The 16,967-nt window shown below is 32.9% G+C and overlaps 1 protein-coding gene across 1 annotated transcript; it reads left to right on the top strand.

Annotated features, from left to right (window-relative positions):
* Positions 1-8,273: 8,273 nt before the first annotated feature.
* LOC132176393 (homogentisate 1,2-dioxygenase) lies at positions 8,274-12,811 on the top strand. Its single transcript, XM_059588586.1, has 9 exons — positions 8,274-8,509; positions 9,116-9,346; positions 10,267-10,346; positions 10,556-10,723; positions 10,881-11,056; positions 11,200-11,269; positions 11,380-11,534; positions 12,083-12,166; positions 12,353-12,811. Exons 1-9 carry the CDS (start codon positions 8,292-8,294, stop codon positions 12,596-12,598), a joined length of 1,428 nt encoding a protein of 475 aa, XP_059444569.1. The 5' UTR covers positions 8,274-8,291; the 3' UTR covers positions 12,599-12,811.
* Positions 12,812-16,967: the final 4,156 nt, after the last annotated feature.

Below are 16,967 nucleotides of genomic sequence, written 5' to 3'. Positions count from 1 at the left end.
ATAAAAGTGTTAAGAGAACATTTACAACAACACAAATGCTTAAGTTGTATTTTTTTCTAATTAATAAAAGGAAAAAAAGCTCAACTTGTATTACATGTGAAAAATATAACAAACATGTATTAAAAAGAGATTGTGAAAACCTATTAGACTAATTAACTTAGCGTTTGAATACAAATTGCTATTATGTATTTACAATTTCTACCAAATATAAAAGAATTTATATGTTTTAAAAAATAAAAAAGAATCACATATTGAAACTAATAATCAAAATTAAAAGGTGTGCAAAAAACTGTTATAATACAACACTAACAAAAAGATCATGATTTGATTTTCTCCATACCTTCAAAGGGAGAAAACTTTATTCCTGAATCATGCATAAACAAAAGACAAATATCATTCTATACTTAGTTTGAAAAATTGAGCATTTTTTATTTTAACTTCCCACTTCTTAAAAAAATACTAATAATTTCAATTAAATTTCATTTCCCTCTACAACACTGTTTCTTATGCCAAAAATAAGTACAGTAGAAAAGCGACTGATTTGTGGTTAACAAATTTTTTTTTTTTTTTTTTTCTAATTAATAGGAAGAGACAATTGTTAGGATAAAGTCCAGTTAACCTCCTCAAACTACCACCCCAATGACAATCTACCCCAAACTACCAAAACAATGGCAATGCACCCCCAATTTTAAAAAAATTGCAAAATTACTCTTACTAAAATAAAAATAAAAATACTAAATTTTAATTTTTTTTCAAATTTTTATGGGTATTTTTATCTTATTGAAAATTATATATGGGTAATTTCGTCATTTTGCTAACATTGGGGTGCATTGTCATTGTTATGATAGTTTGGGAGGTAAATTGTCGTAATTGATAGTTTTGGAGGTAGATTATCATTGGAGTTGTAATTTGAGGAGGTTAAGTGAACTTTTCCCCAATTGTTATCAAACAAAATGGAAAGTAGACCTTGAATTTAAAAAGTGTTGAACTTCAAAAAAGAATATATATATATTTCATCCATGAAAATTGGCAATTTATCTTGGATTACATTTAACCACATTATAAAAGGACATAATTTTGAACCCATTGAATTGAACAACAAAAAAGCGGTAATGAAATCTATTTAATTTGTTGTTTTTCAATGGACCATAATTTTGTCGACACCCTTTGAGGAAAACAAAAGCAATTGAGAATAATGTTGAGAGAAACACCATGTAAAAACTGCAGAAAAATCCCAAATGAGTATTCTAAGAAAATGTTGTAAAAGGTTTTGGGATTGAGACTTGAGCCATTTTTTAATATGGGGTTTGCAGGGAAATTTTTTGAACTAACCATTAAAACGTGTTTTCAAATAGACCCATCAAAAATAATAACAACAAATCGAACAATAACAGTGAATGAAAGTGTTAACATAGTAAATGGCAGTTTGTAAACATAATAAGCACAATTTAAACTAAATTTTTTAAAGGAATAGAATAAACTTACTGGGTGTAGAATGAAGGATGTTTTAGAGGATATAATGAGATATTAGACATAAGAGAATTGTAAGTGTTTGTTGTTGAATGGGGTAGAAACTGTTTTTAAAATGTTGATGGTGGTTTAGCGTACAGTTTTCAGGAATTATTTATTTATTTACTTTTTCATTTGTAGAAACCAACCAACCAGAGTTAAACCAAACAAAAGTACCCAATTCAATGCCAATAACGCCCATTTTTCCCAATTCCCCTAATATCAATTCACCACACCCATATATGGCCTAAAATAAACGTATTTGAAAAAACAATCTAAAAGGAATCTAGAATAAACATATTTCAATGAAATTCAATAAACAGAAAGCAAGGAAGAAGATGGAGATCTAATTGGCAGTCTCAAAAGGTAATTAAATTTTGAAAAGAGATAAAATAAATTTACTCGATGTCGATAGAGTGAAATTTCAAAGGGTTGTGAAACAATTGGAAAGAGCAGCAGAATAGAGGAAGAGAGACAGAGCAGTTTCATGGCTAAAAGAAACTGTACAAAGTTATATATTTTATACTTTTGATGGCAGTTGAGCGTGAGAAAGATAGAGCAGTTTGAAGCGATGTGAAAAGGTGTTACGTGTGTTTGGATTTATAAACTTAAACGCACAGTTTCATTTTAAAATAATCACTTGTTAGATTAATAGAATGCCACATGTCATGATATTAGCCTCTCCTGTCATAATTTAATTTAAACTAAACAACTGTCAATTAAATGTCAGTTTCATTTAAAATAATCACTTGTCAGATTAATGGAGTGCCACATGTCATGATATTAACTTCTCCTAGCAGATTTTAATTTAAACTAAACAACGTCAATTAAACGTAATGCCACGTGTCAAGTTATTAGACTCTCATATAGAAAACTCCCCTATTATATATACATTCCACTTAGCGGATACCTTATTCCCATCCAGGTACTCTCTTATTCCATTTTTTGTATAGGAATTGTGGTTGTTTGGTAGCAGGAATAGAATATCCTTATTCTGTGTAAAGGGCGAAAAAACGTTTTGTATGCCCTTCCTATCCCGCTGGTCGAGCAAAGAAGTTCAATCACAAGTATGGCTGATTAAAAAAGATCCGGGAGAGAGGGTGGATTGGTAGAATCAGGTGGTCCCCGAGAGGGCTAAGCTCTCTCTTAACCAAGAGGAAAGAATGTGGGAGCGAGTGTTATGAATTTTTTATTTAACAGCTTATACAATAGCCTCCCACAACAATTAAGGTCGGCTATTTTGACACGATCTGTAAACTCGACACGAACACGACATAAAGTTATAAGGTTTGAGTCTATCCTAAACAAGGTAAATCATAAACGAGTCAACCAGTAAATGTTTTTTTTTTTTGTCAACCCGCCTCAACCGTTTTTTTATTAAAAAAAAAAAACCCTAAACCTATAGCAGTAACAATTAAATCTGTTTGAGACATTTCCCAAATGATTTACCATGTAAATTTTATAGTTTGAAATTTGTTATTTACTATGATGGAGTTAAAAAATGCTAATCTTCATGAATGTTTTTATTGAATGCCCATGTGTTAATCTAATAGACAATTAAACATATTCTATTTTTATTACATTATGAATGTTTTTATTGTGAAAATTTGTTAATTTACTAATCTAATAAACAATTAAACATATTTTGCTTTTATCACGCTGTAATTTGTGAATGCTATTGAATGCCAATGATATTATTATTATATCATTTTTCCTTCAAACATGTCAGGTCAAACAGGCCGTTGTGACTTGTAAGTTAAACAGATTTTGTCGAGTTATCTGGTAATTTAGCGTGTCGTGTCCGTGTTTTAGATTTACACCTGTTTATTTAAACGGGTCATGTTCGGGTTGACCCTCAAACCCATTTTCCCACCCCACCCCCCCTAAATTTATTTTTCCTTTCTAATTTTCGTTTATTGAATTTGGGGCATTTTTTGAATTATTTAAAACACATGGGGGCAATTTTGAAAATTGTAGACCAAAAAATGCACGTGCGACACACATGAGCAATTTTTTCGTTAAATTTGAAGGAAATGGTTAACAGAGTGGCCACATTGCAAATTATTGGTACTTTGTTTGGTACATTGTAAATTTTTAAATATTATATGTCAAATTGCAAATCGAGTGAAACTTTGAAGGGGTAAAATGTATTTTTCCATTTTTTTTATTTTACCAAAAATAAAAGAAGGTAAAAGCATTTAAAAATTAATTATAAAAACAAAATACTTATAAAACTCTCAATACTACTTCATCTTTATCTTACCTCACAACTGAAAATCTCTAAAAAAAATTTCCAAACAAATCCAAGATTTGTTACTTGTCACGGGAGAAAGATCTACATTCCCATGCAATAACATGATAAATGTTAGGATAAAAGTTCATATACCCCTTAAACTTTTAATTGTGACAATATCCCTCAAAATTATCAATACACAGTCAATGTTCACCTCAAGGCTAGTAAAAGATAAAAATGTGCCTATATATTTCTCAATAAGACAGAAATACCCCTATAAATTTGAGAAAAAAAAAAGTTTTAAAAAAGATTTTTAATTTATTTTTTAAAATAAAATTTTTATTTTTTTTTAAACAAAATTTTTTATTTAAAGAACAACGATTTTTGTTTTTTAAATTTTGTTTTAAAAAACAAAAAAAAAATTTACTTTTTTAAACAGAATTTTTATTTAAAAAATCAAAATAGTGGGTCAACCCAAATACGACCTCGGATGACCCACCACCCGATTAGCCTAAACCTGGACATGACTTGTTTTAGATAAATGGGTTCAACTCTAAAACACGGACACAAGACAAAAAATAACAGGATAACCCGACACGACCTGTTTACTAGGGGTAAAAGTTTAGATCCGCTAATCGCTTTAACCGCTAACCACTAACCGCACTAACCACTAACCGCTTTTAAAAACGGTTAGTAAAAAATGCAAAACTGCCTAACGGTTAGCGATTAACGGTTATTAGGTTTTTGAAAGCTGCTAACTGTTAACCGTTTTTTATAAATATAATATATATTTATATTATATATATAAATATTATGTCATACATAACAATATGTTATTGTAGCATAGGGGTAAGTATTCCCTTCTGTCATATAGGTGACCAAGGTTTGATCCCTGCCCACGATACTTTTTGATTTTTTTTTTTTTTTTAAGTACAAATTTGGCACTTTTTTTTTTTTTGTGGGCATGTAGGTTTGCAACCTTTGCATAATCTGATGAGCAGATCAAAACCGGCGTGCGGCACGCCACAATTTTTTTTTTAATTTTTTGCCGGCGTGCAAAAAAATTCACTCTCAACTATGGAAATCCAAAGCGCATAGAATCAAGGGAAGCAACCGCCAGTCCAATGCCCACCTCATTTCTTCCTTTTTTTTCCCCTCCCCTTGCTAACGCTACTCACTCCCCTTTTCCTCTCCTTCCATCTTCTTCTCTTTCTCCATTTAATCCCCTTTACAGAGATAGAAACAGAGTGAGAAAGAGAGAGAGGCAGAGAGAAAGAGAGGGGGGATTCCAAGAGATTGAGGGAGAGGGTGAGTGATTGACAAGAGGGAGGGTTGGATGAGACAAAGAGGGGGTGAGCGCATAGAATCTTTGCATAATTTACACTTCATTCCATACGTGATTCTTGAAAGAGAAGATTGTTATGCTTCTATTTGGAATAAAAGAACTTACGATCATTTGGGTCTCCATTTAGCAAGAACACTTTAGAAGGAAGTATGGAAGTTTACAGTGCAGTGTTTTTGGTGGTGGCTACAGGCGAGAACTATGAGGGTTTTAAACAAAGCATTTGATTTGTTTGAGAAAAAAAAAAAAAGCTTGTTCATTTAGGTGGAAACAATGAAGAATTTGTTTGAACCAGTGGCTCGTCCATAGTCTGTGCAGTATGTAGAGCAGAATTCTCCTTAGTTTTCCCACGAAACTAGTTATCCCACATTGCTCAACTAAAGCAACCACTCAACATTTATTATCTATAAATAGGATGGGTTAGCTGGAAGCAAATGCATAACTTGGTGCAAGCCCATATACAAGCTAACTGGCTTCTTAGCTTGAGTTCACGCTTGCCCAAGGACCTTTCATTAGTGAGTTTAGCTAAGCCCAATTTTTTTTTTTAAAAGGGTTAACCGCTAACCGGGCAGTTAATCGTCTAGCGGTTAGCGGAGGCGATTAGTAAAAATATAAAATTTACTAACCACTTAGGCGATTGCGGTTAGTGGTTTTAGCCACTAACTATTAACTGCAACCGCCTTTTCACCCCTACAGTTTACTTACAAGGTGTAGTGATACGACTAGACACGATCCGGCACGACCCGTCTCGATACGTTTGAAAGAAAAATTGGAAAAATAATGTAATAATAATACCATTGGGATTAAATAGAATTCACAAATTAAAATATGATTAAAACATAAGAGCATTCTTAGCCGTCTCATCAAATTTTACTCACTAAAATAACAAAAAGTACACTTTTAGTTATTTTGACAACTAACTTTTTTAGAGCACCCGAGCAACCTCACTATTTTAACAATTCACTTTCACTATTTCATTTAAATATTATTTTTCAAAAATTTGTTTATTATTTTTTTAAGTATTAAATGAAGAAAGAAAAACGAAAAGCAAAAAGAAAGAGAGATAAATGAGTTGTTTAATCAATATGTAAGCGAATAGTAATTTTTAAATTTGATGAGTACTGTTCACCTCACTACTTTTTTTGTTAAAGTAGTGAGGCTAAATGTGGACATTTAGGCCATTTTGGTTAAATTGTCTCACCAAAATAACCAAAAAATAGTTTTGGTGAGGCTGCATTGAGTGCTCTAATAGGTTTAATTGTTAACAAATTGACATTCAATAAAAATATTTATAAAGATTAACAATTTTCAACTCCATCATAGCAAATAACAAATTTCAAAGTATAAAGTTTACATGGTAAATATGTTAGGCTTTAGTTTAGGGTTTTTTTTTTTAAATAAAAAATAAACGGGTTTGGCGGGTCACCCACGGGTAAAGTGGGTTGACTTGCCAGAAACGAAAATAAACGGGTTGACCCGATTATGACCCAAACTCATTTAGATCAAACTTAAGCCCTTTAATTTTGTGTCGAGTTTGAGAGTGGTGTCAAAATTGCCAGCCCTAGCTACAATTACCTAACTCTAAAGGGTTTGGAGGGGTAGTTTCGGTCACCCCATTTGGCTTCGCCAAACCCAATCCGACAATTTATTTCGACTGTTTGGGGTGGTACCCCCTTTGGCAATTTGGGGGTGGTTTCCCCCCAATCCGGCCAGATGGGCCACTCCCAATATTTGTTGTTGGTTTTTTTTAAATTTTATTTTTTATTTATTTTTTATTTTTTATAATAATATAAGGGCAATTAGGTATTTTTCTCATATCGTCAAAAAGTAGTAATAATAATAATTAAAAAAAAACTTTTTAATAAATAAATGTTATATATATATATATATATATATATATATATATATGCTCTCTCTTGTGAAAATTAGAAAAAAATAAAAATAAAAATAAAAGATCGATGGAGAGGCGTATCAAAGTTTGTGACGAAGTGTAGAAGTGCTTGGTGATTAGGATAAGGCCGACAACTGTGGAAACCGGCGGACTTCGGCTAGAGACTAGTATCTTAAAATTAAATAAAGAATACAAATCAAGTTCCAACTACAAAAATTGAAACCAAATTTCAGCCAATATCAAAATCCCTTACATTGAAAGAAATTCATCTCCGGTGTTTGCTTATTGGGTCGTTTAAATTTGCGATTTCAAAACCTCCAATTTATTAAGAACTCGTGATTTAAAGTTTAAACATATAATTTTTAAAGACATTTTCGAATTTTTTGACATTTAAAACAAAATCTTCTTTCCAATGGAAACTTAAAATATACTTGCTTTTTTTTTTCTTTTTTTTTTTTAATAATAATTTTTAAGAAAATAATTAAAAAATTACATATTATTTCTTTACAAATGAATAAAATTTAGGATTGAACCTTATTCCAATTTCTATTATATATATATAAGCAAGAAGTGTTTGATATAATTTGTTAAAGCAAAAGATAAAGATACTTGTGGGCCGTGAGCCAAGTTACAACAACCTACAAGTGTGCCCTACTACATTATGATTTCATGCGTTACTTTTTTTCTAAGCTACATCGTGCATGCTTCTCATTATTTAAAGCACTAGTGGTCCATATGGTTCTTTCCACATTTTTTTTTTTTTTTCAAACATCATGATATATATCCTACCCCACCTTTATTCGTGGCATCAACCATTAACTTTTTAGTTTTTTTTTTTAATATTTAATTTAATTTTTTAACAATATATATATATATATATATATATATATATTTTAAACGGAAAATTTTGAAAATTCATTAATAAAAGATAAAAAAGTATAAATTCTGATAAAACATAGTTAAATACTATGAAATTACAAAATTATAAATGCAATCATAAAATTCTTATAATCAAATTCTATCTATGTATAATCAATACGCAAACCACCCCAATAATAGCTAACCACCACTAAGGTGTTTTTTTCTTCTAAGCAGGATCACATCGAAATTATCTAGTACGCCCCACTGCTTGGAATCTATCTGGTCTCAATCGCTTTCTAAAGAAAATAACATAATACTTTTTCCACGTCATAGTTTCGTTTCACGGAAAATCTCGCCACGTCATCACGTCATCCTAAGGAGCAGTCGTCTATATAACAGATCCCAAGAGATATATCTCCTCCCATTTTTGTCTGCTTTGTGCATGCACAGTCAACATGGAGAGGGAGAGCAAAGCGGTCAGCAAAGGCGATGGCCCCGATTTCCCTGCGGAGCTGGAGTACGAATCGGGTTTCGGGAACCACATGGCGTCGGAGGCCATCCCGGGAGCTCTGCCGCAGGGCCAGAATAGCCCGCTCGTCTGTCCCTACGGTCTCTACGCCGAGCAGATCTCCGGCACCTCCTTCACCGCCCCTCGCAAGCTCAACCTTCGCAGGTCCCGAATTTATCCCTTTCCTCCGCTCCTAGTTTTTTATTTATTTTTTCGTTTTTTGTTGGCTAGTTTGTATCTGTTTCCTTGGACATAGTAATTGTTCATGATTTCGACGTTTTCTTTCAAAAATTGAAGTTGTTGCTGAGTTGAATGAAATGTGAGGTTTCTGATAGCTTTTCCTTTGTACGAATTGAATTTTTTGGTTTTAAAGTGAATTGTCTTTTAAGTTCGATTGAACTTCATTTTGAGTGAGCAATTTTTTCTTTTTCTAATGAATGAATCGATCACTTGCCATTTAGATATTTTGATTGACTTGTTTGAATGTTAATCACCGATGCTAATAAACGATTAATTTAATCAAAGATCGATTATTGGAGATGGCTACGTGAATTCTTTGCTGTTCATTGTATCTATTAAAATCCTCGCAATCAAGCCGCTTCTCATTTCCTCTTTCGATCAAATCAGTCTTTAAGTTTAATTTTTGATTTATATTTGTTCTAATTCGTTTTTTTAATCGTGTATTTGTATCTCTATCTTATACGATTCAAGTTAGGTCATGTAGTTGTTGTAGTTCTGTTGTTGATATGCATTCTTTGACTCTTTTTACAGTTGGCTATATCGGATCAAACCATCAGTTACACACGAACCATTCAAACCTCGTGTCCCAGGTCATGGGAAGCTCGTGAGCGAATTTAACCAGTCCAACAGTTCTACCACGCCAACACAACTTCGATGGAAGCCTGAAGATATTCCGCATTCACCAACAGATTTCATTGATGGGTTATACACCGTATGTGGGGCTGGCAGCTCATTCCTACGGGATGGATTTGCTATTCACATGTAATTGTTTCTTTTATACTTGCAATCCTTCTCACTATGGCAGAATTTGGTTTATTTGATTTACTTTTTCTAATTGATTATGTTGAATTTCAGATAGTGAAGTGAGGATTAGGAGAAATCTAATGACAGCCACCTCTCTAATTAGCGTAATCAACCTAGTAGTGTCGTGGAAACAATTGAAAGTACAAGTATTTCCTTTTTAGTATTAGTGAACATTGATCTTTAATGAAGTCCAAGTTTTAAACCTAAATTATGAATTTTCCTTTTGTAAAAAGAGAGAAAAAAAAGAAAAGAATCTAGTACTGTACTCTGAGCTGTGTTTGATTGCTAAGAAATAATAATAGTAGAAATTTATACTTAAAATTTTACAAGAATTTTTCATGATTCTAAGCTTTCTTTGATATTTAATTTTATCTTTCCAGCTATCAAACAGCTGGCTTTTGATGGATTTAATGTCAGGGGACCTGCCAGTCATTAACTTGAATTCATGTCGTAATTTAAAGCTAAACAAAATGAGATACTTTTTTCAATTGGCCGCTGGTTAGTTTACTGTGATTTAGCGAAGTTATGCCTGTATGACCCAGAGCTTTTTCATTTTAATGCATTTGTACGTGTATGCTTAGTGGCAACTAATAACTGGTTCACTAGTTCAATTTGTGATTGTAAATGCTATATTTTATTTAATGCCCTGTTGTGATGTAAGAAATGCTTACAAGCAGTTTGTCGTTTTCTTTGATGTGATTTTGTGTTGCCTTCATTTTCAAATTTTTGATTTTTTAGAAGAAATATTTTTGTAGGAGATTACTGGATCTCTAGATCCTAAACCTTCTTTCTTTCAGTTAAGAGCAAATTTGATGAACCTATTGGCCAAGAATGAAGGTCATATGTGCTCCTTGATAAAAGTAGAGTTCAATGTGTAGGTACACGGCCAACAAGTCAATGGATAATTGCGCCTTTTGCAATGCTGATGGTGACTTCTTGATAGTCCCACAAGAAGGAAGTAAGTAACTGCACTATCCTTTTCTGGACTGTTTCTTTGGCTTCTAAATATGGGACCAGTCTTTTGTTTAGATCAAAATTTTCCTGCTACCCTGTTAGAAAGCCATCTTTCACTAAATATTGGGAATGGAATAAGACTTGTGGATGTCTTCTGTTTTGGAACTGAATCAGTAAAAGTTTTCTTTCTTATATACTATGTTGGTTGTGTAGGGCTATGGATTACTACTGAATGTGGAAGATTGCAAGTTTCCCCTGGTGAAATTGCCGTTTTACCTCAAGGATTTCGTTTTTCTGTTAATCTACCTGATGGCCCATCACGTGGTTATGTTGCTGAGGTTTTTGGTACACATTTTCAACTTCCTGATCTTGGACCCATAGGTACATAATCTCGTCTAGCTGTGGGCAGTATGATGAACAAACTCTGATATCTTTTTTGTTATCACAGTCTAGGACATAAATTACTGTTTAAGTTGAGCAATTTCATCAGGTGTAGGTACTCCCAACATAGTGAGAATATTATTTTGATCATATGTAGGTGCTAATGGTCTTGCTGCTCCAAGGGATTTTCTTGTTCCTAAGGCCTGGTTTGAAGAGAGTTCATGTCCAGGCTACACTATTGTACAGAAGTTTGGTGGCGAATTGTTTACCGCAAGACAAGATTTCTCTCCCTTCAATGTAGTTGCTTGGCATGGTAATTATGTTCCATATAAGGTGGGTGTTACTGCTAAAGAACAGGCAGCTCTTTTTTACTTTGTTTTGTTGTTGATAAGACGTCCGGTGTAAAAATTGCTTTTAAGTATGATTATGATTATCTTTGTGGACCTGATATGGAGTAAAATCTTATTTACTTGCAGTATGATCTGAGTAAGTTCTGCCCTTACAATACCGTCTTATTTGATCATAGTGATCCATCAATAAACACAGGTATGGTTAATGTGCCACCTTGCTTTGTGTTTTTGGGTATTAACTTTTTTGCTGTTCAATCACAACTTCTGTTTAGTTATCTTAATTGGTATTTTGCAACTATAATGCAGTATTAACAGCACCAACTGACAAACCTGGTGTGGCGCTTCTTGATTTTGTCATTTTTCCTCCCCGATGGTTGGTTGCTGAGCATACATTCCGGCCTCCATATTACCATCGCAATTGTATGACTGAATTTATGGGCCTCATTCATGGTGGATATGAGGTGAAAAGCTTGAATTCAACTGCTCATCTCAACGTAATTTTATTATTATAAGGGGTGGAAAAAGCAATATTTGAAATTGAACATTGAGTGAGAGGAGAAATTTAAAAATAAAGAAAACTCCTCCCATGAATGGAGAAAGAGATTGGCTGCATAATAATTAAAATTCAAGCTTCTTTCCCCATGCTATTGAAATTTAAAATGATTTACCATCATAGTGTGGTTCTAAATGCGTAGTTGCTATTAATATCAGTAAGATGTTTATACTTATCAAAAAACAAATATCAGTAGGATGTTTATGCAAAACCATCAAATTTTAGGGTCATGCTCATGTTGAGATCTGCCAGGCTAACTGATGCAGGCAAATCAACATGTTTGTCCAGTTCTATGGCCCAAATAAACTATTGGTACATATGTAGGATACGTATTGGTGTGTGTCTGAGGTCTACCTCGCATAATAATTTCTGTTTTATCCTAAGGAAGGAGAAATATTAAACCAGCTTTGTTCTGTGAGATTCTATATTATAATTATTACATAATTTTGTTTTCAGGCAAAAGCTGATGGGTTTCTCCCAGGTGGTGCTAGTCTTCATAGCTGCATGACTCCCCATGGCCCTGATACCAAGACATATGAGGTATACATCTAATAATCAACCCAAAGAAAAAGATTATAGCCCCTCTCTCTCTCTCTGTCTCTATCTGTTTTCATTTCATTTATGGCACATATTTCCCGGATTGGAAACATTGAGTGGATCTAACAGTTGGGCAATTCTATCGTTAATGGTCATTGAATTAACCACATCCCTCTTTTGGATGCACAGGCAACCATTTCACGTGGAAATGAGGCAGGGCCGCATAGAATTACTGATACCATGGCTTTCATGTTTGAGTCGTTTTTAATGCCTCGCATTTGCCCGTGGGCTCTTGAGTCCCCCTTCATGGATCCTGACTATTACCAGTGTTGGATTGGACTGAAATCCCATTTTCAACGTGATGGGGCAAATGAAAAAGACATAAATAATAGGAATGGACATGATGAGACCAAAATTGGAGCCCATCATGGCTGATATACAAAATCGACATTATCAGACTAGAAGCAAGGATATGTCCCTCCAGCATGTACAAAATTCCATGAAAAATTATAGAAAGTATGAAGGAATGAGCATATGTAGGAATAGTTGATGTTTTCTGGTTGCCTTCTTGTCGTTGTCTGTATAAAAATATGAGTGTATAAACCATGTATGGATTGATATAAAGGAATGTAATTGGATTTTTCCTAAGCACCAAATTATAACATCAATCAGTTATACATGTCCTTAAACCAATATTTCATTTCAATTATCTGTAAACGTTTTTAATTTTTTGAGCAATTAACCATGTTTTGGATTTTTTCAGCAATTAACAAAAAAAAAAAAAAAATTCTTACTTCTCTCCCCTCCTGTGAGAGATTCGTTACTTCCAAGTGAGAGTTCATCCCTTTTTGGGTGAGCTCTCACCTCCATGGACAACTACTCTTTTCTCTATAGCTCTCCTCCAACATGCGTGTAACACACGTGCTGCCCCTCACGTGGGTGGGCTTCACACTCCTTTTTCGGCCCCATGCAACTGACCTATGGCTCTTTCGTTTGAGTGTTCGTAACATGGGATTGTTCTTGCCTCATGTAATGCTTTGACCTGCCGGGCATTAAATGATGGAAATGCTAAGGGCACCAAATATTTTACTAAATTGATGTGTAATTCATTCATTAATATTGGTTACATTTATTTTAATTAATTATTTTGTTTCTTTGTAAAAAATTTGGTATTTTTAGTATTTTTATTAACTAAATAGCCTCATAGGCGTAAGGAAATTACAAGAAGCTTAGAGGGAAAATAATTAATTCAAAACAACCTCATATTATTAATGCTTATTAATGCGGAGAAGTAATGTCCACATAACTAAAATTTAAGTTTGAGTTAAAACATCATACCTAGTATCATAAAAAATTTCCATCTTGCCCTGAGGCACTTATTCCAAAAAAATATTGATTACATATATAACTAACTAGTCGTCCCCTCTTAAACTCATGCATCCACACCGCCTAATTCGTTTGCTCCAAAATCCGAGACCAACAAAAACAAAAGTATGTAACAACTCAGTAAATAAATCGCACAATCGTTTTAAAACAGTTAATTTAAAACATTTTATAGGAAAGAAATAATATAAGTCATTTTTGTAGAATAAACTTCATTCATCGACATAAAACCTACATTTTTGAACCTATTAACAATAGGTTAGAAAAGGGTTTCATGTAATAAAATTTTCTTTTTAGAGCTTCACATAAACTTGGAATTTTTTAGCTTATAAAACTTTATTTTACTTGTTATTTATGGCCTCGAATATAATTATGCCCTGTATGCATGCGGTTGTATGTAATCTTGAAGGACCCATTCTCAATCTATGGTTGCAGAATGGGTCATTCTAAGCCACTTGGTTAACTCTGGGTGCACTCCATATGGAAAAACATTGGTGTTGAGCAACGCCGGCCTTCATGTAAACGTCTTTAGGTGATGTGCACTCCATTTCATCACCGATACTGTGTTGTGTCTTATCATATCACTTAGGCCAAAATAAATTTTAAAAATTAATTTGCTTCATCACATGTTCTGTGCCCCCCTTTTTTTTTCCCTTTAAACTTTCATTTATCTCATCATCATGAAGATTTTCATTGCATACTCACTAAATCTATTATTCAATTATTTCAATTGTAGCAGTAAATATATCAAGAATATTAGTGTAAATTCAATAGTTATAATTGATATATTTACTGTTGCAATTGAAATAATTGAATAATAGATTTAGTGAGTATGTAATGAAAATCTTCATTCTTAGCGTTGTTTTAAGCCCTAAATGTGCATACAAATTATTTAAAATTGATGATATATGCAATTTAGTTGAGAAGTTTTCTCCTTGAGATTTTATTGAGCAAGAAAAAATCTATTTGAAATTTAAATTGCATGTGGCATTATGAGTTTGATGTGCTAAAGCAAACATATTTTCAAAATATGTCTACATTATCAGAGTTATATAAAGGATTAGTAATTTTGGGAAAGTTAAAGATTTATCATTTGATTGATAAATCAAATAATTTATCAAAGAGGTAGCTCAATTGACTGAGACCACACTTAATGAAGTGGAGGTCACTAGTTCGAATTTTCCTCCCCCCTCTTGTGCGGACATGTCAAAAATAAAAAAATAAAAAAATAAAGATTTATCATTTGATTGATAGGTTGATTCCTCTAGTGTTGACTTCCCTTATTTTTAGTACTACTACAAAACGAGTTTTTTCTACTATGAAACTTGTAAGAACTATATTATGTATTAGAATGAAAAATAAGATTCACGCAGATCATTTGATAATTTATATTGAGAAAGAAATTGCTAAGAATTTCACTACAAATATGATAATTTATGAATTTCATTCGAGGAAAGACCGTCATCGAACATAATTTAGAGGAGATGCTAAGTTATTTTTTGGATTTTGTTTGTGTCTAAAGTATACTAAGTGTTGTGACAACAGAATTTTAAGATCTCAAAACTTTTTGTAGTTTTTAAAATTCGAGTTTCTCTCTCTTGCTAGAACAAATTGAGGGTGTTTTGATTTGGTTTTGTTTTTCGTAAAACACAACCAAACTACATAGTTTATTTTTTTTGAGCTCCATTGTATTATGGAGAAGTGTTTGCTGTAACATGAAAAACAACTTAGTAATGCACTTTAGGAGCATCTAATTTTCTATTTTCTATTTCCGTTCTTACATTATGGTTTTATTAAAAGACTTCCTAAAGTATTAACTTTTTAATTATTATTGCCTTATTGGCTCATTAGTTTTGGTTCCTTATTATTTTGTTCTCCCAATTTTGCATTTGCAAAATACTAGGGTTAGCAAAACGAGTTAGTGGGTCGGGTTTGGGTCAACTTGCTTGACCCGCCAACAAATAAGGGTAAACTCGAACACAACCCGTCACCCATTTAGTTAAATGAATCAAACCTTTAAGCCTGAACATGACTCGCGAGTAACCCGAACGACCCGCTTGACTTGTTTAATAAACAGGTCGACCCGTTTGATCTATTTAGACATAAATGTGACATATTTAACCCGTTTAGATTAATCCAACACAATCCGTTTAACCCATTTATATATATATATAATTTCATAAATGGGTCAAGCGGGTCACCCTGTTTAGGACTTGAATTCGTTTATTTCAAGCCATAACCCTATAATTTAGTGTCAGGTTCGTAGGTCATATTAAAAATTGTCAATCCTAATAAATACTCATTTAATTAGCATTGTTAGAGAGATTCAGTACCAGTCAGTCCATTACAAACTCTCTTTTTTTCTTTTTCTTTTTTTCAATTAAAAGAATTGTACTAAGTTTTGTGAAAATTCTTCTATGTTTGATAAAAAAAAAAAAAAAGAAAAGAAGTTTAACAGCTAAAGAACATGGCTCAAAGAACTTGATTATGTGCTTTGCATACTAGAACATGAACCAGCAAAGGCAGGGGCAGGCAAAGTGCGAAAAATTGTGAGAAAATAAGAAAAAAGAAAAAAAACAGACAAAAGAAACCTAAATATATATAGTATAGTGTAGTGGGCACAAATGGATGGAACTGTTCAATGTGGCCACCACCCACCTTTCTTTCTTTATTAATGTGTTTACGCGTCCCCTTTTTGGACCTTTTATTATTAATCTTATTAAAATAAATAAAATAAATAAAACAAAAACATGTAGGGTCTTCTTTGCCCCTCCCACGTGCAATAATGCTGCCTTTGTATTCAGCTCACAACAGTCCTTCCCCTCTCCCCCTCCCCCTATCCTGTACGGCCCCCTTGAGAATTTTTTGGGATCCCTAAATTAAAGATAAATTGGTAAATTTACTAAATGGAAAGCACATGCAAACCATTTAATTTTATATATATATTCTTTTTGTAGAAAAAAAGAAAAAAGAAAAAAAAAAGGTTATGCTGGTTCGGCGGTGATGATTAAATAAGTAAGCAAAACATCCTATATAGTGGGAACATGGCATTAGATGCATCACAACTGTCGAAACTTATGACTTTTTTTGGAATGCATTGACGAATTAATTTAGATACTAATTAATTACTTCTCCTTGATTAGTGATTTTATCTTCTTAATTACTCTTAATTAATTTAATAAACAAGGGAAATCGTGCCCAGGCAAATCATGGAAATGATAGAGACATGCTATTATTTTATCTCAAAAGAGACGTACTTAACATGCATTCCAACTTTCCCCATTAATCATTATTAGTGTCTCTCTAAGTACTTCCATTTAATAAAGAGAGAGAGAGAGAGAGAGGTGCATAAGGGGTCACAAATCCTCCCATGTGAGTGTGATTTGGGGACAAAGCAAGAGAAGGTGGGCTCTTACAAACA

The sequence above is a fragment of the Corylus avellana genome, chromosome ca3 (assembly GCF_901000735.1).
Source record: "Corylus avellana chromosome ca3, CavTom2PMs-1.0".
Lineage (NCBI taxonomy): Eukaryota > Viridiplantae > Streptophyta > Magnoliopsida > Fagales > Betulaceae > Corylus > Corylus avellana.
The sequence above is the reverse complement of the archived record's forward strand: the minus strand, read 5'-3'. Positions and strand labels throughout refer to the sequence as shown.